The following is a 24,573-nucleotide window of genomic DNA, read 5'->3' on the forward strand; positions in this document are numbered from 1 at the left end:
AAAGAAGAAGGCTTAAACTGCCACTGGCTGGCTGTGGAGTTCCAGTGGGCTTGGGAGAATGGGAGAGGGTACGTATGGGCTCTGGGTCCTCAGCTTTGCTTGCCCTTCTGGCCTTCCCTGCCAGCAGCCTCCCAGGTTGTGGGAAGCCTCCCTGTGGGTCAGCAGGCAGGGTGGGCTCACAGGGCTGGGGGTCCAGCAGGGCAGCCCTTTGTGAGTGCTGCAGCAGCCCCTGCAGGGCTTGGATCTTGACTGAGAACTTCCTTTCAAACTGCTCCACAGAGCTCAGGGTCCCCAGCAGGGAGGCCGATTCCTGAAGGCTGGAGTGCAGGGCGGGGCCCTGGGGGAAGTAGGGTTGTTCAGGGGTCACAGGTCAGTGAGGGGGTAGTTGATGAGAGCCCCTGGGGGTCACTGGCAGAGGAGAGGGAGCCAGGAGACTGCAGTGTGGGGTGGGGGTATCCATACTGTTGAGCTAGGCTCCAGGCAGCAGTGCTGGCTGACCCTGGCTGTGGGGCTGTGGCTGTGGCCGGGACTGGGGCTGCTGCCTAGAGTCAAGCTGCTGCCTGAGTCCCAGGCTGCGCCCCTCTGGACCCTACTGTGGCCTGTGACCTCAGGAGTCTCCAGGGCCTGCAGAGAACAACAGTAAAGCTGGCATGGGTTGCCTGTGTGCCCCATACTTCCCCCACCCCATTCCTCCCCGGCTCCTACCTGGGATGGGGTGGGGTCTGGGGGCACAGGCCTGGGTGTGGTCTTGTCACTAGAAGCCAGCTCATAGCACAGCTTCTCTGGGGAGACAAAGCAGTTGGTAGGAATTGGGAAGCACAGCACAGCTATACCCAGCACTCACCGTCACCCTTCCTTACCCTCTAACCTGGTGGGGAACCTCGGAATATGGGGGACAGTGTGGTCCACTCCACTGGAGAACTGACCTGAGGAGCTGAGTCCTACAGAAAGGAGGTGGGGTGTGGGGACACAGGCCCTGCCTGGGGTTCCATGGCTACTCCCATCCCTGCTGTCCTTCCTGTACCTGGGCTATGGCCTCCCGCAGCAGGTATCGGGTACTCTGCAAGCTGTTCCAGCGGTCATCAGGCCTGAGGGCCAGCCCAGCCTGAACCAGGGCCTGGTAGGGGGCTGGCACCATGGGATCCAGGGCTGGGCTCTCACCTGCCTCCAGCTTAGCCTTCACCTCCGGCCCCTCTTTCCCAGCCCAGGGCAGCTTTCCTGTGAGGAAGCACAGTCAGGGGACCCAACGGGTAGGATGCCTCAGTGGAGCAGGGCACAGGGTCACTCACTGACCAGTGAAAACCTCCTGAGCCAGGATGCAGAAGCTATAGAGGTCTGAGGTGGTGGTGGGCATGTCACCGTGGATCAGCTCAAGTGGCAGCCATGGATACAGTTCAGGGGGTGGTGGCAGCTCTGGGCTTCTCGAGGGGTAGTTCTGCTGTGGCCTGTGGAGCCCAAGGCGCCTGGTGAGCCAGAGGCTGCTGGAAGAGACACGGGGCAGGCAGGTGGGGCAAGCACTCACCTGGGCCGCAGCCAGCACCGGGGCAGTGGGCGCCCGTGTTCCAGGTTGCCCACCTTAACCAGGCCTGGCCGCACCAGCTGCACGGCATGGGAGCTGAGGCCGCCATGGGCCTGCCAGCGGGCCTGCAGGAAGAGCAGGGCCTCCAATACCTGCAGCAGCAGGTGGCCAGGCAGCAGGCCTGGCACAGCTCGGGGCCCCTCTTCACTCAGTCTCGGTGGGTGCAGTACCACGTGCAGAGAGCCCAGCCACACGGGCTCAAAGAGGAGGCGTAGCCCCGACAGGTCCGCCGAGGGGCTCAGTGCCATCAGCAGCAGCAGGTTGGGGTGGTGCAGGGTGCTGGGTGGGAGGAGAGCAGGCCACTCACACATGGGCCCTAACTGCATGGGGTGGGGGCAACTCCTGAGCACAGATGCCCACCACGTGCCAGAGACAGACAATCTGCACCAGCCACCAAACAGAATGGAAAGCGGAGACCTGCTCACATAGGCCTACAGTGGCAGGGCCCGCACAGAGCCCAAACCCTGCCCATTGCACCCCTCCCTGCTCCACCTCCTCTGGGGCTCCAGGACGCAGCACACAGGACTGGGTTCCTACTTTTCAGTGGAAGGGGGACCACTCCAGCTGCAGGGGTGAAAACTAGTTACTGCCATGGCTACTGCCATACTCCCTGGCTCGGGGAGGACAGGCTGCGTGGGGAGGTGGGACAGGGCACCTGCAGTGCTGAAGGTCAGCCAACAACACATCTGGAGGAGCGCCAGGGGCCTTCAGCTGCCGCACGGTCACAGGGTGGCCCCTCCACAGGAGGCTGCAGCGTGGGGAATGGGAAAGGGCAGGTCTGAGATGTGGGAGCAGGGGGTAGGGGCCTCTGCAAGGGCATGGGGGGGGGTGTCTCACTTGGCCATGAGGGTGTGGGAGCTGTTCTCGTAGGTGCGGTCAGGTTCGCCCTGGGCTGGCAGCAGCTCCTTGGAGTCCACCAGGGGTATGCCTGTTACCAGCCCCAATGGCTTCATGCTGCTCAGCTGGGGATGGAGAACAAGCCCATGAGGCATGAAGAGGACAGGGGTGCTCCCTGTTCCCCCAGCCTCTCCCACCTACCTGGCCAAACCCCAAGGCTGGCATTTGGGGAGATCTGATCTGCTCTGGTCTCAGTGCCCTGCAGTAAAGGGCAGGCTGAGGGTAAGTCTAGGGTAGCTGGGCATGGTGGCTGGGTTGGCTCCAGGCTGTGAACCATTACCTGTCTGCCTGTACCAGCCGCAGAGAGGGCAGGGAGCCACACAGGCTCTGCCTAGAGCTGGCCTGTAACCAGCCCAGGGATGCAGTGGGTGCCAACTCACTGCCATGCACTAGTGCTGACATATGGGCACGGCACAGCTGTAACAGCTCCAGCACCTGGAGGGGGGTGAATGGGTGGGGCTGGTCATGGATACTGGCCCTGATGCCCCCACCCACACCCGGCCAGTGCTTACCTCCCTGCTCTGCTTGGCACCACCCTGCTCAGCCCAGTCTTGCGGTGTGCGACCCTGCTGGTCACGCAGACGTAGGTCACCCCCTGCCCGCAGCAGGTGCAGCATCACTAGGCTGCAGCCCGAAAAGGCTCCTGCGTGTACTGGTGTGCTGCCATCCAGAGAGCGGCTAGGGCAGAACAAGGGTGGGAATGGGATAGGAAAGGGATGCAACAGGGACCAGAAGTGGAGGGATGGAGGCATGGGGGTTGGGAGGAGTCACTGTGAACAAGGGAGGTGGGTAGGAGGATGGGGGCCCTTAAAGAGGCAATGGGCTCTTGAGAGTATGAGAGAATCACTCTGAGCACAGGAGGCACCGGGAGAATGGGAGTAATCACTGGGGAATGAGAAGGGGTTCCCCAGAGAACAAGAGAATCACTAAGGGATGGAATCCTGAAGGGGAGAGGACTCTGGCTCTCAGGCTCAGAGCCCTGGGAGTGCAGGGGCATCTCAGCCTGTCTACTCACTGGTTGGGGTTGGCACCAAAGGCCAGCAGGAGCCGCACAGCAGAGCTATGGCCCAGCAGCGCCGAGAGGAAGAGCCCCGTCTGCCCAGCAGAGTTCTCACCATCTACCTGGACAACTGAGGGGCAGCGAGGTTTAAGACTGGCCTGTCCCAGCCGGGCGTGGTGGCGTACGCTTGTAATCCCCGCCCTTGGGAGTCTGAGCCAGGAGGATCGCACAGGTTCGAAGCCAGCCTCAGCTACTTAGTGAGGCTCTCAGCAACTTAGTGAGACCCTGTTTCCAAATAAAGTATAAAAAAAGGTCTGGGAGTACAGCCCGGAGGTAGAAAGCCTCTGGGTTCCACCCCCAGTACCACCAAAATAAATAAATAAGTAAATAAATAAATAAATAAATAAATAAAAAGACTGGCCTGTCCCATCGGCCTGGGGGCTATGAGGCAAACACTTGCGATTCCGAGCCTCCACATTCCCCCCTTGACTGGGTGCCCCTTGACCCCAGGTTCCATCTCTGTGTCCTGGACCCCCTCTCTCCAGCTGCAGTGTGCCAGAGATCATCAAGAGTTAGAGTGAGTTGTGACATTGACATTTGCCTGCCATGCAAGTATCCTTCCCCCATCCAGAGGTGCCAAAGAAGATAGGAGCCAGAAGGAAGGGGACTTCATGGAGTCTCCTGCACTATCCACTGTCTGGGACAAGCAGCTACCACTAAGCTCTAACTCAGTGTTGTATGAACAGGTCCCACGTGGATTATTATTTAGTGGTACTGGGTATTGAGCTCAGGGGCATTCTACATCTGAGCCACACCCTTAGACTATTTTATTTTGAAACAGGATCTCATTAACTTGTGGAAAGCCTTGCTTAGTTGCTTAGGCAGACCCTAAACATGTGATCCTCCTGTCTCAGCCTTTCAAGTCCTGAGAGTACATGCGTGTACCATCACATCCAGCTTCTCACTTATTTTTGGACACTGCATCTAAGGACTAAATCCAGAGAGCAATCTCCTCTGCAACACCACTTCCATGCCTGTGCCAGCTCCCTGCTCCCCTCAACATCTGCCTAGCCCCTGTCCCCACCAATCATCCTCTGCTGAAGCCGCCCTGTATCTCTACTTCCATCAAGTTCTTCTTCCAGCCCCTATTCCAGGGAGGGCAAATGCATGGTATCCTTGCACTCTTAAGCTCTTGACAGACATTGTTAACCACCGATCATGCACTTGGTCAAATCCAGTTTGATCACTGCCACAGAATCCCTCCAAATGTAGACCTTCCAGGACCTCTCAATATCTCACTCACTGCACCACATTTCACTCTGCAGCTCACCATCTTTTTCTTTTTTTCTTTTTTTTTTTTTTTTTTTTTGGTGGTACTGGGAGTGGAACTCAGGGGCTTTCTACCTCTGGGCTATACTCCCAGACCTATTTTATACTTTATTTGGAAACAGGGCCTCACTAAGTTTCTGAGAGCCTCACTAAGTAACTGAGGCTGGCTTCGAACCTGTGCGATCCTCCTGTCTCAGCCTCCCCAGCACTGGGATTACAAGTGTGCGCCACCACGCCCGGCTCTGCTCATCGTCTTTTTCAATGGCAACTGGTTTACCACGCAAATCTTGTACACAAAGGCATCTTCCTAAAACACAAATCATTCAAGGACTACCTAATCCTATACAAGTTGTTCCAAAACAAGAAAAAAAGAAAAGGAGAGTGAGGCTAATTTTATGAGGTCACTCTGACCTTAATTCCAAAACAGGATGAGAGTTTCCAGAACGAAAAATAAAATTATATTAGTGAATCCATTTATGATCAAATATGTAAAAACTCTAAAGGAAGTAAAATTGATTTACCCCTAAAAAGCAATGATTATTCAACATAGGAAAATCAAGATAATAAATCACATTTATAGATTAAAGGACAAATATATGTTTAACTCAGTAGATATAGACAAAGCAGTTACAATGTTAACATTTACTTATAATTAGGGAAAGAAAAAATACCTCAGAAAACTTAGATAGGAACTCCCTTACTTGATAAAAATTGTAAGCCAAAACCCAACAGCAAACATGATACTTAATATGCCGGGCGTGGTGGCCCACTCTTGTTATCCCCGCGCTTGGGAGGCGGAGACAGGAGGATCGCGCTGGTTCAGAGCCAGCAGCGCTGGCTTAAGAGACCCTGTTTCCACATAAAAAAGTTAAAAAATAGGTCTGGGAGTGTAGACCGTGGGAGTGTATCCCGGAGGTAGAAGGGCTTCCAGGAACCCCAGTACCACCAAAAAACAAAACAAAACAAAACAAAAAACTTGATACTTAATGCAAAAACAAGGAAGATATACACCAACAACAGGGTAGGAAGTTCTGGCCAATACTTTAAAAGGAAAAAAAAAAAAGAAATTAGAGTCTAAATATGGAAGAGCTGAGACCAAATCATCATCTTCAGATAACAAAACTAAAAGAATCAACAATCAAGCTCAGAAAGTTAGCCAAATACAGAATTAACTTACAAAATATCACTGAAAATGGAAAATGTAAATGTCCATTGTAATGTCCTTCCTGCTTACAATTCTAATGTTTTCTCATCACATACAGAATGAACAAAATCCAGCAGAGTTCATTCACCTCTGAGGCCCTTTACAGCCTCAGTCCTCTCTGAGTCCTGCAGATGCACACACGCACAGTTCATTTTGACTTACGGGCCTTTGCTCCAAGAGGCTCCTCTCTTAGCTTTTTGCAAGACTGGCTCTTATTCTGCAGGACTTAAATATTATTCAACCAGAAAAGCTATCTTGCCCAGTATATCTCATCCATATTCCTTTTACACCTCTACATTTAATTCCCAGGTTAGATTGACCTGTGTGTGTGTGTGTGTGTGTGTGTGTGTGTGTGTGTGTGTGTTAGTGGGGATGGAGCCCAGGGGCAGTCTACCTCCAAACTATACTCCCAGTCCTATTTTATTTTTTAGTTTGAAACTGGGTCTCACTAAATTGCGGAGGGCTCACTACTTAGCTGAGGCTAGCCGCTGATCTATCATCCTCCAATCTCAGCCTCCCAAGTATTGATGCCACCACACTTGGCCTTATCTTTATTTTGAAACAGATCTAAGTTTGCTGAGGTTGACCCTGAACCTGATATCCTTTCTTCCTGCCTCAGCCTCCCACTTACTAGGATTACAGGCATGTGCCACCACGCCAGGTTTAGATTCACTCTTAAATCTCCAACTGGGGAGCCTGGAGTGGTGAGCATGCTTGTAATCCCAGCACTGGGGAGGCTGAGACCAGAGGATTGCAGTTCGCTGACAGCCTCAGTTACTTAGTAAGGCCCTCTGCAACTTAGTGAGACCCTGTATCAAAATAAAGAATAAAGCCGGGCAGGTGGCACACGCTTGTAATTCCCGAGTTTGGGAGGCAGAGACAGGAGGATCGTGCAGGTTCGAAGCCAGCCTCGCGTGCTTGGCTTAGGAGACCCTGTTTCCAAATAAAAATGTAAAAATAGGTCTGGGAGTGTAGCCCGGAGGTAGAAGGGCTTCCAGGAACCCCAGTACCACCAAATAAATAAATAAATAATAAACAAATAAATAATAAAAAATAGGGCAGGGGGTGTAGCTCAGAGGTTGAATGCCCCTAGGTTCCATCCCCAGACACCCCCCCCCCCACACACACACAGTCTCCATCTGGGGCCACTGCTTCTGGTGCAGAGGTAGCAGTGCACCATCGCAGACCTGCCAATGAAGCTGCGCCTTACACTGCCCCTCGGTCCTCCCCGCAGGCGTCCCAGAAGCCAGGCCCTCACCTCTCCGCAGGAGCCTACCCAGACTCCAGCTTGGGCCCCGGGCCACAGCCAGGCGATGCAGACGGCCCACCTGGGCATCTGGATCTCGCACGGAGCCCAGCTCCACCTGGACGCGTGAGGGTTGCGAGGGCATCGGCAGGCTGAGGGCTGAGGGCTGAGCTCCTGGGCGGGGGTCAGCTGGGGGGTCTCATGGGGGCAGGAGGAGGTGAAGGACCACACCTCTGGGGGCAATAAAGAAGAACGTCAGCGCTGGGAGGGGTAGACAGTCTAGGTGGGAAGGGGACTTCAGCCGGGCTGATAGGAAGGTGGGCGTATCATGAAAAAAAGAGGTGGGCGGGGCTCCATGCCAGAAGGCCTGGGGAACCTGAAGGGAACCTGGGGGAGCAGGCGGGGTTTAGCAAGGATAGGAACAGGGCTTCACCGGCAAATGGGAGCCTGGGGAGGCGCTGCGGGCTTAGGAGGCTCTGGAAGTTACTGTGCGGTCTGTGAGAGGGTCCTGAGCACGGTCAGCAGGCAGCTGGGGCCAGCGGGGTGGGGTCTGCGGGCTGGGGCGCCGCCCAGGGGTCAGAGATGGCTGCGGGGCAGGCTGTGGCTGTGGCTGTGGCTGTGGCTGTGGCTGGCTGAGCGCGGGTCTGCGGGCGGCAGACTCGGTGGGGAGGGGTCCACAGCTGGCAAAGGGCGTAGGGCCCGGGTGTGTAGGAGCAGTCCAAGCCGTGCGGAGTTCAGGTGGGGTTCCCAGGATGTGGGGTCCCAGGCTGCAGGAGCATGGGAAGCAGGGAGGAGAGGCCCGGGGCAGGGGAAGGGGTGTTGAGAGCCCAGCAAGCCGCCTGGAAGCTCTAAGAAGTTCTAGGCCCCGACCCCAACCCAGACGACTGCACCTACCGTTGGGCTCCCTAGAGGTCACCACGTGAGTCGCCCCGCCAGTGTTTGAGCGGGAACCTGGGCGCATGCGCACCAGCGGCCTCCTGCTTCTTGCACGGTAGCTTCGTTCTCCTGAGAGTTGCCATGGCCCTCGGGTGACCCGGCGAAGAGACCGTGATGTCTTCGCTTGTGCTCTGCACGGTCCTCCCTTCTTGCCTACATCGCAGGGCTTCTTTGGGGTGCAGGCCCCTCCAGACCTCTGTACAGCTGCCCCCCCAGCCTGAATCCTGTCACTGCCCAGCCCTTCCCCTGAGCTCTAGAATCTCACCCCAACGGCCCACATCTCAGGGCTGGCCCCATTGTCCTTTCCAAGCCAGGGCCCTGGGCCTCACCCCTCCCATTGCCCCCCCCCCCCAGCCTCCAGGCCCTACCCTCAGGCCTTTTCGGCCTTTTCTGAACTCCCAGCCTGTCTCCCTTCTCCGGCCCACCCTCCACATGGTGGCTGGGGGAGGGCATCTTCTTTTTTTGTTTTTGGTGGTACTGGGGATGGAACCCAGAGGCTTTCTACTTCCGGGCTACACTCCCAGACCTATTTTATACTTTATTTGGAAACAGGGTCTCACAAAGTTGCTGAGAGCCTCACTAAGTAGCTGAGGCTGGCTTCGAACCCGTGTGATCCTCCTGTCTCAGCCTCCCAAGCGCGGGGATTACAAGAGTGCGCCACTACGCCCAGCGGAGGGCATCTTCTAACACAAAACCTGACTATTCCTTCCCTGTTGGGACTCTGGAGATTCCCCAGTGTCTCTGGGGCAGAGACCAGCCCAGCAGCCTGTACCTGAGGCTGTATCATCCAACCTGTGAGTTCTCCACCCCCAGCTCCCCTGCCCCAGTCTGTGCCCCACTCCTCTGTTTGGCACGTGCCCTTGGGTTTGAATATTCCTCTCAATCTTCCCCATCTCAGGGACCATTCCCAGTGTGGCCAGGTGCCTCCTCTGGCCTCCCACAGCCCCCTCCGTTTTCTCAGCATAGCTCTGATCCCTCTGGACAGTCACTGTTTGAAGATGGGCCTGTCTGCATCCCTGCCCCCGACTCCGAGCCCTGTGTGTGAGGCAGGGCCCAGGGCTGTCTTTGTTGTTGTTGTGGCCCCTGGCCTCATTCACATTAGGAGAACTTTGCTCAGAGGAGGTCTTGTTTAATACTCATTAGCAGAGAGAATCGCTTGTCTTTTCCCTGTGTCCCTCCCTGGATATGTGGCCTTGACACAGCCTGTCTTCAGTGCCTCAGTGTCTGCTCTGAGTGCCCACTGAGATGAAATTCCTGCACCAGTCACTGCCCAGCCCCAGCCCCAGCCCCAGCCCCTGTGGGCTGCCTCAGGGTTGGGGAGGCTTTGTTAGTGTTCCTCAATGCCTTTGCTGTATGCTAAGGTTTTTTTTTTTTTTTTCTTGCAGGTCTGGGGATGGAACCCAGGGGCATTCTATCTCTGAGCTACACCCCCTACCCTATTTTTATTCTTTATTTTGAAACAGGGTCTCACTAACTTGCAGAGGGCCTCACTAAGTAGCTGAGGCTGCCCACGAACCGCGATCCTCTGATCTCAGCCTCCCAAATGCTGGGATTACAAACGTGCGCCACAACGCCGGGCTTACGCCAATGTATTTAAAGCTCTCTCTCTGCGGGGCGTGGTGGCGCACGCTTGTAATCCCCGCGCTTGGGAGGCAGAAACAGGAGGATCGCGCAGGTTCGAAGCCAGCCGCGTGCTGGCTTAGGAGACCCTGTTTCCAAATAAAAATGTAAAAATAGGTCTGGGAGTGTAGCCCGGAGATAGAAGGGCTTCCAGGAACCCCAGTACCACCAATAAAAAAAAAAAAAAAAAATAAAGCTCTCTCTCTAGCCACAGGGCCCCCTTCTTTGGGCTGGCTAAGGTCGAGATGAACCCTTGCCTAAGGAGAAATCAGTGCAGGACAGCAGCCTGGGCAGTAACTTGGAGCCTTTATTGACCACACGTCCCCTGGGGGTGCTAACCAGGCATCTTAGCCTTTCCCCAGAAGCCTTCTCCACAGTTCTTGGCTGAGCAGTGCCTGTTCCCTGCGAGCGCCCTGCAACACACTCCGGTTCTCCTGGGCCCTCCGGATCAGGTAGGGGATCACCTCCTCCAGGGAGCCATAGGGGATGGACTTATACACTGCATATCCAGCCTGCCCTGGAGAGGAGAGGGTTGGTGGGGTTTGAGCTCAGGTTTGGGGAGAGGCATATCCAGGTTCCATCTGCAACAGAGACTTCCATTTCTAAGAACATGGATGATTCAGTGAGCTGAAAAAATGAACAAACCTGGAGTGAACATTTAAAAGAAATCTTCTTAAAGTTACTAAAATGCTGCCAAGAGAACAGAGAATTTACTAATCCAAGAATTAAGAGGAAGTGACCGCCCAGAAGGAGAAAAGACACACAAGGAGCCCCTTCTACCCTGAAGGGAGAATGGAGCTGCCACCGAAGGCTTTACCGTGTTACCAGAGCACAGGATCCTGACTAGGGTGAGGGTTGTGACTGCCCCAAATTAAGCCGTAAACCAGAGAGGTCTCAGAATGAGAGGAAAAGCAAACTCTCTTCCCTTCCCCCCACTCCCAGGAAATGGCCTCGGCCACAGCAGAGCAGGGAAGAAAAGAGAAAAGCCTGTGTCTGAGAGGGTGTGGCCATGGGCCAGTCTCCTTATATATTTGCCGTGCAAATATATGTAAGTCACCTCACACATTTGTCTCACTGGATGTCTCAAGAAACCTCAGGCTGTGAATTTAGGGTAAAGTGGTTTTAGATCCCTTAATATCTGGCAGAAAAAAAACACATGAATTTTTTGGTCTCAGTTCCTGGGAGCAGCACAAAGCAGACAAGAAACATGATAACATGACTGAGAATCAGCAAAGATGGACAGCAGACACGGCTGCAAGGGCTCTCACATATTGACACAACACATCTGTCTGGAAAGGGCTGCAGGACGAGCCAGCTGCACACTCCGGGTGGAAACCTGGCCAGGAGCTGGCGGGAATTGAAGGGATTTGGCTGGGAGGGAATGGGGCTGGGACAAGGGGCGGGGGTTTCCATGGGGGGGGGGTTGGCCATTCACCTACCCAGTGCTAGAGAGACGTGATCACACATGCCCAGAAGTTGTCCAAAACAGACCGGCCCATCCAGAGGAATGCCCAGCTCCCACATGCTACAGAAAAGGCACATCATCAACGGGACCGTGGCTGCATCTAGAGCCACAAGTCAGCCATCACACATCCATACAGCTGATCCGTGGTATCTATGAGTTCCACGTTCACAGATTCAACCAATCAAGGACCAAAAATATTCTTTTAGAAATTTGTGTCTGTCATGCCGGGCGTGGTGGCGCACGCTTGTAATCCCCGCGCTTGGGAGGCTGAGACAGGAGGAGATCGCAAGGGTTTGAAGCCAGCCTCAACTGCTTAGTGAGGCTCTCAGCAACTTAGTGAGACCCTGTCCCAAATAAAATATAAAAAAGGTCTGGGAGGATAGCCCAGAGGTAGAAAGCTTCTGGGTGCCACCCCCAGTACCACCAAAAAAAAAAAAAAAAAAAAAAAAATTGTGTCTGTACTGAACATGCATATTTTTTCTTGTCATTATTCCCTAAACAGTACAGCATAACAACTACTTAAATAGCATTTATGTGGGTTTTTTTTTTTTGGCGGGTCTGGGGATGAAACCCAGGGGAATTCGATCTCTGACCTACACCCCCCTGCCTTATTTTTAAACTTTATTTTGAAACAGGGTCTCACTAAGTTGCAGAGGGCCTCACTAAGTAGCTGAGGCTGTCCGCGAACCGCGATCCTCTGGTCTCAGCCTCCTTGTAATGCTGGGATTACAAGCGTGCGCCACCACGCCCGGCTTTAAATAGCATGTACATTTTATACGGTATTATAAGTAATCTAGCGATATTTAAAGTATAGGGGAGGATGCACCTAGGGGTTATATATACCTAGGGGTAAGTTATATGCCTTATTTTTTTGGTGGTACTGGGGTTCCTGGAAACCCTTCTACCTCTGGGCTACACTCCCAGACCTATTTTTTTATATTTTTTTATTTGGAAACAGGGTGTCCTAAGCCAGCGAGGCTGGCTCCAAACCTGCGCGATCCTCCTGTCTTCACTTCCCAAGTGCTGGGATTACAAGCGTGCGCCACCACGCCCCACCTCTTTTTTTTTTTTTAGGTACTGAGGGTTGAACTCAGGGGCATTCGACCTCCAAGCTACATCCCCAGTCCTTTTCTCATATTTTACTTTAAAACAGGGTCTCACTAGGTTGCTGTGAGTCTTCGCTACTTGCTGAAGCTGTCCTCAAATTGTAATCCTACTGTCTCAACCTTCTAAATACTGGTGTGTGCCACCATGCCCAGCTATTATGCCATTTTATGTAATGAACTTGAGCATCCGAGGATTTGGGTATTCATTTATTTTTTAAGTACTGGGGATGGAACCCAGGGGCATTTTACTTTTGAGCTACACCCCCAGTCCTATTTTTTAGTCTTCTCAAAAAAAAATTTTTTTTTTTTTTGAAATTCTGGGGATGGAACTCAGAGGCATTCTACCTCTGAGCTACACCCCTAGCCCTATTTTTTCTTCTTTATTTTGAAATAGGGTCTCACTGAGTTGTAAAAAGCCTCACTAAGTAGTAGCTGAGGCTGTCCTTGAACTGTGATCCTCCCGTCTCAGCCTCCCAAATGCTGGGATTACAAGCGTGCCACCATGCCCAGCTAGTCTTTTCATTTTTTTTTTTTCTTGGTGGTACTGGGGGTGGAACCGAGAGGCTTTCTACCTCCAGGCTATACTCCCAGACCTATTTTATACTTTATTTGGAGACAGGGTCTCACTAAGTTGCTGAGAGCCTCACTAAGTACCTGAGGCTGGCTTCGAACCTGTGCGATCCTCCTGTCTCAGCCTCCCAAGCGTGGGGATTACAAGCGTGCGCCACCATGCCCGGCTAGTCTTTTCATTTTTGAAACAGGGTCTCACTGAGTTGTGAAGGGCCTCAGCTAAGTAGCTGAGGCTGTCCTCTAACTGCGAACCTCCAGTCTCTGCTTCCTAAATGTTGGGATTACAAGAGTGCACCACCCTACCCGGCTTATCCATGGGTTTTGGTCTTCATTGGGAAAGAGAATGTTTCCTGGAACCAATCTCCATAAATACTGAGGGATGACTGGATTTCCAAACTCTGTGATAAGTGAGCCCCTGAAGAATCTCCATGCGCTTTTCCCGTGTCCCACTAAATAAGGGTCAGTGCCTCGCCCAGCCAAGGCCTATAGTTATACAGGCATAGCAAGAGTTAATTTTGTTTATTTTTTCAGTAACTGGGGATGAAACCCAGGAGCATTCTACCTCTGAGCTGCACCTCCAGCCCTATTTTTTATTCTTTATTTTGAAACAGGATCTCACTGAGTTGCAAAGGACCTAAGTAGCTGAGGCTGTCCTCGAACTGTGATCCTCCTGTCTCAGCCTCCTGAATGCTGGGATTGCAAGCATGTGTCACCATGCTGGGCAGGAGTTAAATACTTTTTACTATCCTTCCAAAAACACCTCATGGAACTTAGTTTGGTTCTACGTCCATTCCTCTGCCCATCCCTGGAAGGGAACAAAGGGGAAGGCAAAAGGGGCCTTTGTGGATATCAGCCCACTGCCCCACCTCATACCGCTTAGTTGCCTGGCGAACAGATTCCTCATTGTGGGAAGCCACCATGACATGGCATGCGGGCCCACTGTGGGACACGTGGCTCAGCATCAGTTCCAGACAGCGGCTGTAACTGAAGGGAGATGCCGCTGTTCAGTCCACCTGCTGAATGAGGGCTGAGCCCCAGGGACTGGTGAAACCTGTCCTGGGGGAGATGCCCCCAAAGGTAGAGTCTCTGAAGTCACAAATACCTCATGCTCCTTTCTGCACTAGCTCCGAGGGACAGCCCTTCTCTGAGTCATTTTCCTTTTTTGTTGATTTTTTTTTTTTTTAGCATTCTACATCTGAGCTTAGACTCTCAGCTAGATGTTATTTTGAAACAGGGTCTAAGTTGCTGAGGGCCTAAGTTGCTAAGGTTGTCCTCGAACCCGCTCTCCTCTTGTCTCAGTCTTCCAAGTACTGGGATCACAGGCATGTGCCACCGTGCCTGGCTCATTTTTCTCTTTCGAAACCATGTGAGTTCACCAAATAGTGCTGCCGTGAGGATGGGGTGAGTTAATACAGTGGCAGTCTCATGACATTTACCCAAGGCCAGTCCCTGCAGCATTGTCTGCGGAACCCGGTCAGCCACGACCCATGCCCATAGGTGGGAAGCTGGCTCCTTGAGCTGTGGCACCCAGAGAAGCCTGGGGGAGGTGTTGGGACAAAAGGGGCCCAGGGAGCCCCAGGAGGAGGCTGCTGTTCATGTGGGAAGTGACGTCTCTTGGACCAGGAGAGGGAGCAATCTGTGGACAGGCACAGGGTGCTGAGCACAGACCTGGCGGCAAGCAGGGGCGCTAATGAGGAGGACTACACGGCCGGCCTTGCCAGTCCTACCTCCGACTGGTGGCCTCATAGTCGGTGTGAGTAGGATCCGCTGTGCCTTGCAGCCCGGCCACCGCTCTCTCCTTGTCCAGGTAAGCACCTCGGACCAACTTCACTCCAAAGGCCAGGCCTGCCCTGCGTGCGACCTCGGCGTCGCGCTTCAGCCGCTCGTGTGTGTCCTGCACGGTACGCAGGGCAGGTCTGGAGGGTCAGGGCATGGGGTTCCTGCCCACAGTCCTCCAGAGCACAGGACCCACCTTCAGATAGGCCTGGTAAGTGTTCCACACCCAGGGCCCGCCTTCCCTGGGGCTGTTCCAGCGCACGGCCAGGGCAGCCACCAGCAGAGAGAGCGCGGGGTTGATGAAGGTGTACTCGGCATCCACCAGCAGCCTCACGTGCTGGGCCCGAGCGTGCTGGGGCAGAAGGACGGTGGTGAGGGCCCAGGGGCGGCCCATGGGGCGGGTACCAACGGCAGCAGGTGTTACCTGTGCCACCCGGTGCAAGCGGCTCAGGGAAGCCTGAAGGTGCTGGTTCTGTTGGGCATTGAGGCAGGACACCTGGAGGTTCTGGGAAGATGAGAGGGATCAGAACTACTGGACCTTCCAGAGCCTCAGGCTCCTCTTCCCCACCACAAGGAAAGGGAAAAAGCTTAAAAATTGTTAGAATACAGAAAAATAACAATATCATATAGACACTGTTTTTAAGAATGGTATCATACAATAGTCAAGAGACCAGACTCTGGGTTTGAATCCTGAGTCCACCAATGGCTATGTGACCTTGACCAATGACTCTGTGACCTTGAGCAAGTCACACAACTCTGGGGCCTCAGTTTCCTCCCCTGTAAAATGAAGGCGACGAGCCGGGCGTGGTGGCGCACGCTTATAATCCCCGCTCTCAGGAGGCAGAGACAGAAGGATCATGCAGGTTCGTAGCCAGCTGCACTGGCTTAAGAGATCCTGTTTCCAAATAAAAATATAAAATAGGTCTGGGAGTGTAGCCTGGAGGTAGAGGGTTTCCAGGAACCCCAGTTCCTGGAAAAAAAGACAACAATCATATGAACCCCCTGGAGTTGCTGTGTGTGCATGACGTGGGTTCCTATGTTACTGGATATCATCAAGATGGTACAGTGCCAGTACATACTTGATGGTACTGGGGATGGAACCCAGGGGCATTCTACCTCTGAGCTACACCCCTGGCCTTATTTTTTTTCTTTATTTTGAAACAGGGTCTCACTGAGTTGCAAAGGCCTAAGTAGCTAAGGTTGTCCTCGAACCGCGATCCTCCTGTCTCAGCCTCCCAAATGTTGGGATTACAAGCGTGCACCACCATGCTCGGCCACAATATATATACATATACATATATGCATATATACATTATATATATATATATATATATATATATATATATATATATATATAGTATGTGTGTGAGGGAACCCAGGAGTGTTTATCTCCCAAGTACTGGGATTATAGATGTGCGCCACCATGTCCAGCAATCTTAATCTTCACTGTGATCCTAGTAGACAGGTATTATTCCAAGCTCCATCTTTTTTTTTTTTTTTTTTTTTTTTTCAGTACTGGGGATGGAACCCAGGGGCATTCTACCTCTGAGCTATACCTGAAGCCTATTTTTTATTCTTTATTTTGAAACAGGGGCTCACTGAGTTGCAAAGGGCCTTACCAAGTAGCTGAGGCTCATTGCAAACCCTGATCCTCGTGTCTCAGCCTCCCAAATGCTAGGATTACAAGTGTGCGCCACCACGCCCGGCTCCAAGCTCCATCTCGCAATGAGGAGACTGAAGCTTGGAGAGGTGCAGCCACTCAGAATGACATGGAACGTGCTTAGCACCATCGCTCGCTCGTAATAAGTGTCATCTCATATTAGTCTCTTGGGACCTGGCTCTCTCATCAGATGCTGAGGGCCTCCCTGAGGTGCCACCCGGTCCAGCCCTTCATGAATTCTCTGCTTCCTCCCTTCTCCTTGCTCTGCCCACTACACTGGCTTCCCTGCCAGGTACCTCTCCACCTCAGGAAGACACCGAGGCCAGAGCGGGGTCCGGGTTCAAGGGGATGTGTCCAGGAGGCTTGGGGGAAAGGCTGGGGCTGGGACAGAAATGTGGGCATCATTATGCACAGTAAGAAAACGGAGGCTGCAGCAGTGAGTGTGCACGCCTTCCAGGGGAGTAAGAGGAGGCGGCCAGGGCCTAGCCCTGGGGAACCTTCACGTATGGGGAAAAGAATGGTGCTGGGCATTGAACCGGGAGTACCTTCAAGCTACACTCCAGCCCTGTTCTTTAAAATTTGAAAACAGGGTCTCACAAAGTTTTTGAGAGCCTTGCTAAATTGCCAGTTGAACCTGGGCTGCTCCTGCCTCCGCCTCTCAAGTACTGGGATTACAGGTATATGCCACCATGCCAGCTGGGAACCTTCATCTTTAAGAAACAGGGAAGGATAGCCAGGTGTGGTGGTGGTGCACACCTGCACTCGGAAGGCTGGGACAGGAGAGTCAGGTTCAAGGCCAGCCTCGGCAGAGTCAGGTTCAAGGCCAGCCTCGGCAATTTGGCAAGACTGTTCCAAAAATAAAATATAAAATAAGGCTTGGGGGCCGGGTATGGTGCCACACGCTTGTAATCCCCGCGTTTGGGAGGTGGAGACAGGAGGATCGTGCAGGTTCAAAGCCAGCCTTTCTGGCTTAAGAGACCCTGCTTCCAAATAAAAATATAAAATAGGTCTGGGAGTGTAGCCCGGATGTAGAGGGGTTCCATCCCCAGTACCGCCACCACCAAAAAAAAAAAAAAAAAAAAAAAAAAAAAAAAAGGGTTTGGGATATAGCTTAGAGGTAGAATGACTCTGGTTTCCATCCTAATACCTCCACCTGGAAAAAGAGAGAGGGGGACAGGCAAAGAAAAACCTAACAAAGATAACAAAGGTTGGGAATGAGCAGGCAGAGATGAAAAAGAAACCCAGGTGATGCCATGTTGGGGAGCAAGTGGGCTCATGAGGGAGGTGCCTCTGTTCAGTGAGAAGTCACAGGTCACCTGCAGTGGCTTTACAGGCCCGGCTGCTTTGGTCCCCAAAACCACCCTGGGAAGAGGTTGCATCCTTTGTGTTTAGGAAAAGCTCATAAAGAGACTCATTGCATTCCAAAGCAGAGCCTCTGAAGCACTGCACCCTGCATCTATGAGTTCTGTGAAGATTACAAATTAAAACAGTAAAGATTAGCAAAAGGGCCAAACGTGGTAGTATATGTAATCCCGGTACTTGGGAAGCTGAGACAAGAGAATTGGAGGTTTGAGGACGGCTTCAGCAAGTAGTGAGACTCTCATCAACCCAGCAAGACCCTGTTTCAAAAAAATAATAATTTTGAAAAAGGGTTTCAAGCCAGGTGTGGTAATGCATGCTTGTAATCCCAGTATTTGGAAGGCTGAGACAGGAGGATTACAGATTCAAAGCCAGCTGTAGCAATTTAGTGAGGCTCTCTGCAACCTAGTGAGACTGTTTCCAAATAAGAAATAAAATCAGGCTAGGGTGCTGGGCGTGGTGGCACATGCTTGTAATCCCAGCATTCGGGAGGCTGAGACAGGAGGATCGCGGTTCGCTGACAGCCTCAGCTACTTAGTGAGGCCCTATGCAACTCAGTGAGACCCTGTTTCAAAATAGAGAATAAAAAATAGGGCAGGGCAAGCCGGGCGTGGTGGCGCACGCTTGTAATCCCCGCGCTTGGGAGGCTGAGACAGGAGGATCGAGCAAGTTCAAAGCCAGCCTCAGCTACTTAGTGAGGCTCTCAGCAACTTAGTGAGACCCTGTTTCCAAATAAAATATAAAATAGGTCTGGAAGTATAGCCCGGAGGTAGAAAGCCTCTGGGTTCCACCCCTAGTACCACCAAAAAAAAAAAAAAAAAAAAAAAAAAAGGACAGTGGGTGTAGCTCAGAGGTCAAATGCCTCTGGGTTTCATCCCCACAGCCGCAAAAAAAAAAAAAAAAAAAAAAAAAAAAAAAAATCAGCTGGGGCTGTAGCCTGGAGGTATAATGCCTCTGTATTCAATCCCCAGTACCACAAAAAGGTGGGGAGCTTCAGATGACTCTGCTGTGCTCATTTGTCAAAGTTCATCCAAGGGTACATTTGCAATTTGTTTGTTTCATTATATGTGAACTGTACCTCAAAAGAAAAAAGTACTGTAAATGATTATTGAACTTTTGACTAATGATTGACATCTTGAAGCATTTATGCGTGTGGAGGAAATTTGCTGACATATGTAGCTTTGAAATGCAATCACAAGACTATTGCAAGCCCGCCATGGTGGCGCATGCTCATAATCCCAGCATTGGGGAGGCTGAGACTGGAGGATCGCGGTTCTCAGACAGCCTCAGCTACTTAGTGAGGCCCTCTGCAACTCAGTGAGACCCTGTTTCAAAATAAAGAATAAAAAATTGGGCAGAGGGTGTAGCTCGGAGAACAAATGCCTCTGGGTTCCATGCCAGACCCGCAAAAAATAAAATTAAATAAAATTAAATAAAATAAAATGGGCTGGGGTGTAGCTTTGAGGTCGGAGGTAGAATTCCCTTGGGTTCAATATTCAGTAACACACACACACACACACACACACACACACACACACACACACTGTTCAAAATAAAGAGTTTAGGGTTGGAGGTGCAACTCAGAGGTAAACCGGATTCAATCCTCAATCCAAAAAAAAAAGAAAAAAGAAAAAAGAGCTGGGCATGGTGATGCACGCTTGTAATCCCAGTCCTTGGGAGGCTGAGACAGGAGGATCACAGGTCAAAACCAGCCTTAGCAATTTAGTGAGACTGTCAGCAACTTAGTGAGAGCCTACTTCCAAAAATAAATAAATAAATAAATAAGCCGGGCGTGGTGGCGCACGCTTGTAATCCCCGTGCTTGGGAGGCAGAGACAGGAGGATCACGCAGGTTCGAAACCAGCTGCGTGTGCTGGCTTAGGAGACCCTTTTTCCAAAAATAAAAATAAAAATAAAAATAGGTCTGGGAGTGTAGCCCGGAGGTAGAAGGGCTTCCAGGAGCCCCAGTACTACGAAAAATAAATAAATTAATAAATTAATTAATTCATGAAAAGGGCTGGAGATATAGTTTGGAAGTAGAATACCCCTGGGTTCAATCCCTAGTGCCACACACACACAAAATATACAATATAGAAAACACATAAACTGATAACATAGTTATTTGTTATCATTACCAATTAGATTCTGTATATAATTGCATGTGTTATGCTTTTATTTATTTACTGCAGTACTGGGGATAGAACCCAGGGCCTCACACATACCAGGCAAGTGCTTTACCACTGGGCTACATCCCAGCCCTTTTTTTTTTTTTTTTTTTTTTTTGAGGCAGGGTCTTGATAAATTACCCAGGCTGGCCTCAAATTTGAAGTCCTTCTGCCTCAGTCTCCTGCAGAGCTGGGGTTATAGGCATGCCTTAGCCTTAAACCCCTAGCCCTTTAATTTTTTTTTCTTCTTGGTACTGGAAATTGAACTCCGGGGCATTCTACCTTCAAGCTACACTTCCAGTCCCAGTTTTACTCTTTTTTTTTTTTTTTTTTCCAGATCTGGGGATGGAACCCAGTGGCATCTGACCTTCAAGCTACACCCCCCTGCCCTATATTTTATTATTTTGAAACTGGGTCTCACTGAGTTGCAGAGGGCCCCACTAAAGTAGCTGAGGCTATCTGTGAACTGCAATCCTCTGGTCTCAGCCTCCTGAATGCTGGGATTACAAGCGTGCGCCACCATGCCAGGCCCATTTTTTATTCTTTTATTTGAAACGGGGTCTCACTAAATTACAGAGGACCTCACAAATAGCTGAGGCTGGCCACAAACCTGCAATCCTCATATCTCAATCTCCCAAATACTGGGTACAAACATGCCCCATTATGCCTGGCTTAAAAAAAATTATATATATATATATATATATATATATATATATATATATATATATATATAAATTTTTTTTTCTTCGGATCTGGGGATGGAACCCAGGGGCATTCAACCTCTGGGCTACTCCCCCTGCCCTATTTTTTATTCTTTATTTTGAAACCGGGTCTCACTGAGTTGCAGAGGGCCTCACTAAGTAGCTGAGGCTGTCTGTGAACCATGATCCTCTAGTCTCAGCCTCCCGAATGCTGGGATTACAAGCGTGTACCACCATGCCTGGCTTAAAATTATTTTTTGAAACAGGGTACTGCTAAAATTGCTGAGGCTGGACTTCAACCTGAGATCCTCTTGTTTCAACCTCTCAAGTACTGGGATTACAGGTGTGCCACCACACCGGGCTGTGGTGTACTTTTATGTGGCCAGTGTGCAGGAGGTGTGTTTACACCAACAATATCACAAGTACACGAATAATGTGTTGCACTAGGCCTTCACGCCGTCTATGACTGCACTAGGTGGTCTAGGAAGTTTTCAGCTCTGTTATAATCTTTTGGGTCTGCCATCACCTACATGGTGTATCTCTGATGGGAACACTACCTGCAGCTCATGGCTGTACCCGAGCGCCAGTCGCGGGTGCCTGATACACCCGGGTCCAGGGCTCTCTACTTCCCGCCCTGGTCCTTACCTGCCCCGAGTCCATGGCTTCTGCCAGCCTCTCGGGGCTCAGCTCCAAGGAGGCTCCTGGCCTTCGGATCCACGAGGTGAGCTCCTTCTGGAACGCGGAGGTGGGCGCTGGTGAGGGAGCGTGCGGGCAGCGTGCGGCAGCGCCCCTCGCCCGGGTCGGCTGGTCTCTTACGCAGAGTGGAGTGCCGGTCAGCGCCGTCACCTTGAGCTGCATGAGGTGGTTCGCAGGCGAGTCGGGGGTCTCCGTGAGGTCTCGGGACAGGTCCACGCACTGCAGCATGGCGCTGAGGTTCCCCTCGTACCAGGCCTCGCTGCCCAGCTCATAGGTCAGGGCCCGGCCTGCACCCTCCTGCCCCACCTGGCTCCGGCCGGCCCGCTCACCTGGTCCTGCCCCACCCCCCCCACCCCCCCCACCCCCGCTGCCCGCTCACCTGGTCCTGCCCCCAACCCCACCGGCCCCGCTCACCTGGTCTTGGCCCCAGCCGGCCGCTCACCTGGTTCGTGCCCCAGCCGGCCCCACTCACCTGGTCCTGACCCCCCAAACCCAACCCGCCCGCTCACCTGGTCCTGCCCCCCCCCCCCGCGCTCACCTGGTCCTGCCCCCCCACCCCCGCCTGCTCCGCTCACCTGGTCCTGGTCCCCCCCTCACCTGGTCCTGCCCCCCCAACCCCAACCCGCCCGCTCACCTGGTCCTGCCCCCCCAACCCGCCCGCTCACCTGGTCCTGGCCCCCCACCCCACCGGCCCGCTCACCTGGTCCTGGCCCCCCCCTTACCTGGTCCTGCCCCACCCCCGCCGGCCCCGCTCACCTGGTCCTGGCCCCCCCCTCACCTGGTCCTGGCCCCCCACCCCGCCTGCTCCGCTCACCTGGTCCTGGCCCCCCACCCCCGTCGGCCCCGCTCACCTGGTCCTGGCCCCCCCCCTCACCTGGTCCTGCCCCCCCCCGCCGGCCCCGCTCACCTGGTCCTGCCCCCCCCCACCTGGTCCTGGCCCCCCACCCACGCCGGCCCCGCTCACCTGGTCCTGGCCCCCCCCTCACCTGGTCCTGGCCCCCCACCCCGCCTGCTCCGCTCACCTGGTCCTGGCCCCCCACCCCCGCCGGCCCCGCTCACCTGGTCCTGGCCCCCCCCTCACCTGGTCCTGCCCCCCCCCCGCCGGCCCCGCTCACCTGGTCCTGCCCCCCCTCACCTGGTCCTGTCCCCCCACCCCGCCGGCCCGCTCACCTGGTCCTGCCCCCCTCACCTGGTCCTGGCCGCCGAGTCCGGCTCCTCCTCCGTGGGCACGGCCAACAGGGGCCGGAGGCCGAGCGCCCGGAGCTGCCGCACGCAGCCCCTCACCTCCTCCGCGCTCTCGCCCGCCACGAACTGCCGGTAGATGGACGCCCGCAGCAGCGCGCCCGACAGCCGCGGGCCCAGGAGCCGCCGCGCCCAGCCCTGCAGCTGAGACACGGCGCTCAGAGCCGGCCCGCGCGCCCCGCCCGCCCCCGGGGCCGCCGCTCACCGCCAGCGCGTGCGTGGCCGCCGGGGCCCAGGCGCACAGCCGCAGCACCAGCCAGGCCCGCGCCAGCTCCGCGGGGCGCCGGCGGCGGAAGGCCTCGCCGTCGAAGCGCAGCGGCTGCCAGCCCGCGGGGGGCCCGGCGCGGGCGCGGAGCGCGCGGGCGCGGAGCATCGCGTCCTCCGGGGAAGGCCGCCTCGGGGGCCAGGGGCACCGCTGCCCCTTGCCCGGCCGGGGGCAGTGACCCGCTAACTGGGCAGATCTTTGGGGTCACGGGCTCCTCGGGGGTAGTTAATTATTACCTAGTGGGGACAGAGGTCAGCACCGGGAGAGGCACCCCCAGTAACAGCCCGCGACCTCCGCGGTGCCCGGGGCTGCTGAGTGAGCGCCCGGGTCAAGGCAGCTGAGTGTTTCATCTCCGAGAATCCGCCTCACCTCTCCTGTTGCAACCGCTTCATCTCGCTGTGAGCAAAACATACATAACCTGTAACCCAGCTCTTCCACGCTAAGTATGTATCCCAGAGAATGTGAACATGGGTTTCAGAAAAATACACAGGAAGCACGCGAATTTGTAATAGTCCCAATGGGAACCACTCAAACTTCACCAAGGAAGAATGGTTAATTACATTGCAGTGTATTCACACGGTGGTATACTACGCAGTAGCGAAGAGAATAAGCTCCTGACACACAATGCTGAGAGAAGCTAGACACCAAGCAAGCTGTGGTGTTTCCGCTCAATAGATAGGCGAGTAGGAAAAATGAAACTGTGATCAAGTTTTGGAGACTCATACAAGGTGGTCAAACTAAAAATATATATTAAAAAAACAAGAAAGCCAGTGTGATGGCACACACCTGTAATCCAGGTACGTGTGAGGCGGAAACAGGAAGGATGGATCACAGGTTCAAGGCCAGCCTTGTTGCAAGATCTTGTTTCAAAAAATTAAAAATAACAAGGACTGGGCTGTAGCTCAGAGGTAGGATGTCCCTGGATTCCAGAGAGAGAAAGAGACAGAGAGACAGAGGGAGAAGGAGGAGGAGGAGGAGGAGGAGGAGGAGGAGGAGGAGGAGGAGGAGGAAAGAAAGAAGAGAAATGAAGAAACAAAAGGAAAATGGTTGGCCCAGAAGTCAGAGAGGTGGCTACCTCTGTGGAATGGGAGGAGTTGTAATGGGGTGGAGACATGTAGGGGGTTCTATGTTCTATTTTCTTTTTGGGGGGTGGGGGTGGTACTGGGGATTGAACCCAGGGGCATTCTACCTCCAAGCTACACCCCCAGCCCTTTTTATGTGTTTATTTAATTTTTGTAGTACTGGGGATTGTACTCAGGGGAGTTCTACCTCTGAGCTGCACACACCCCCCCCCCCCCGCTTTGTAGTACTGGGGATTGAACCCAGGTGCTTTCTACCTTGATCCCAGCCCTATGTATGTACCTATGCATCTATCTATCTAGTTATCTATTTACCTACCTACCTCTGAGCTATACCCACAACCCTATTTTTATTTTTGAAATGGTCTCACTAAGTTGTGGAGGGCCTCACTAAGTAGCTGAGGTAGGCTGTGAACCTGTGATCCGCCTGTCTCAGCCTCCCAAGTACTGGGATTACAAGCCAGTAGAGTCACAGTTATGGTTTATTTCAGTGATGGGTTAAAATTAGCAAAGAGTTACAGAGAATTTAAGAGACATTAGAGCAAGCTTCTAGTTGTCCTCTCCCAGTGAAGTCAAGAGAACAACACACATGGAGTACTGCAACCAGGAAGGCACACCCAAGCCTGGGATCCAGGTGGTTTTTTTTTTTTTTTTTTTTTTTTTTTTTTTTTTTTTTTTG

General features: G+C 53.1%; 1 protein-coding gene across 1 annotated transcript; it reads right to left on the bottom strand.

Moving 5' to 3' along the window:
* Window positions 1–10,158: 10,158 nt before the first annotated feature.
* Window positions 10,159–22,923, bottom strand: PRODH2 (proline dehydrogenase 2; the record flags this gene model as incomplete). The annotated part of the gene is made up of 10 exons (XM_080703567.1): window positions 10,159–10,328; window positions 11,251–11,336; window positions 13,826–13,936; window positions 14,680–14,846; window positions 14,925–15,080; window positions 15,153–15,233; window positions 21,258–21,344; window positions 21,429–21,567; window positions 22,498–22,694; window positions 22,756–22,923. 10 exons carry the CDS (start codon window positions 22,921–22,923, stop codon window positions 10,159–10,161), a joined length of 1,362 nt encoding a protein of 453 aa, XP_080559693.1.
* Between the last annotated feature and the right edge of the window lie 1,650 nt (window positions 22,924–24,573).

This window comes from Muscardinus avellanarius (assembly GCF_963383645.1).
Source record: "Muscardinus avellanarius genome assembly, chromosome: 10".
In the NCBI taxonomy this organism is placed as follows: Eukaryota; Metazoa; Chordata; class Mammalia; order Rodentia; family Gliridae; genus Muscardinus; species Muscardinus avellanarius.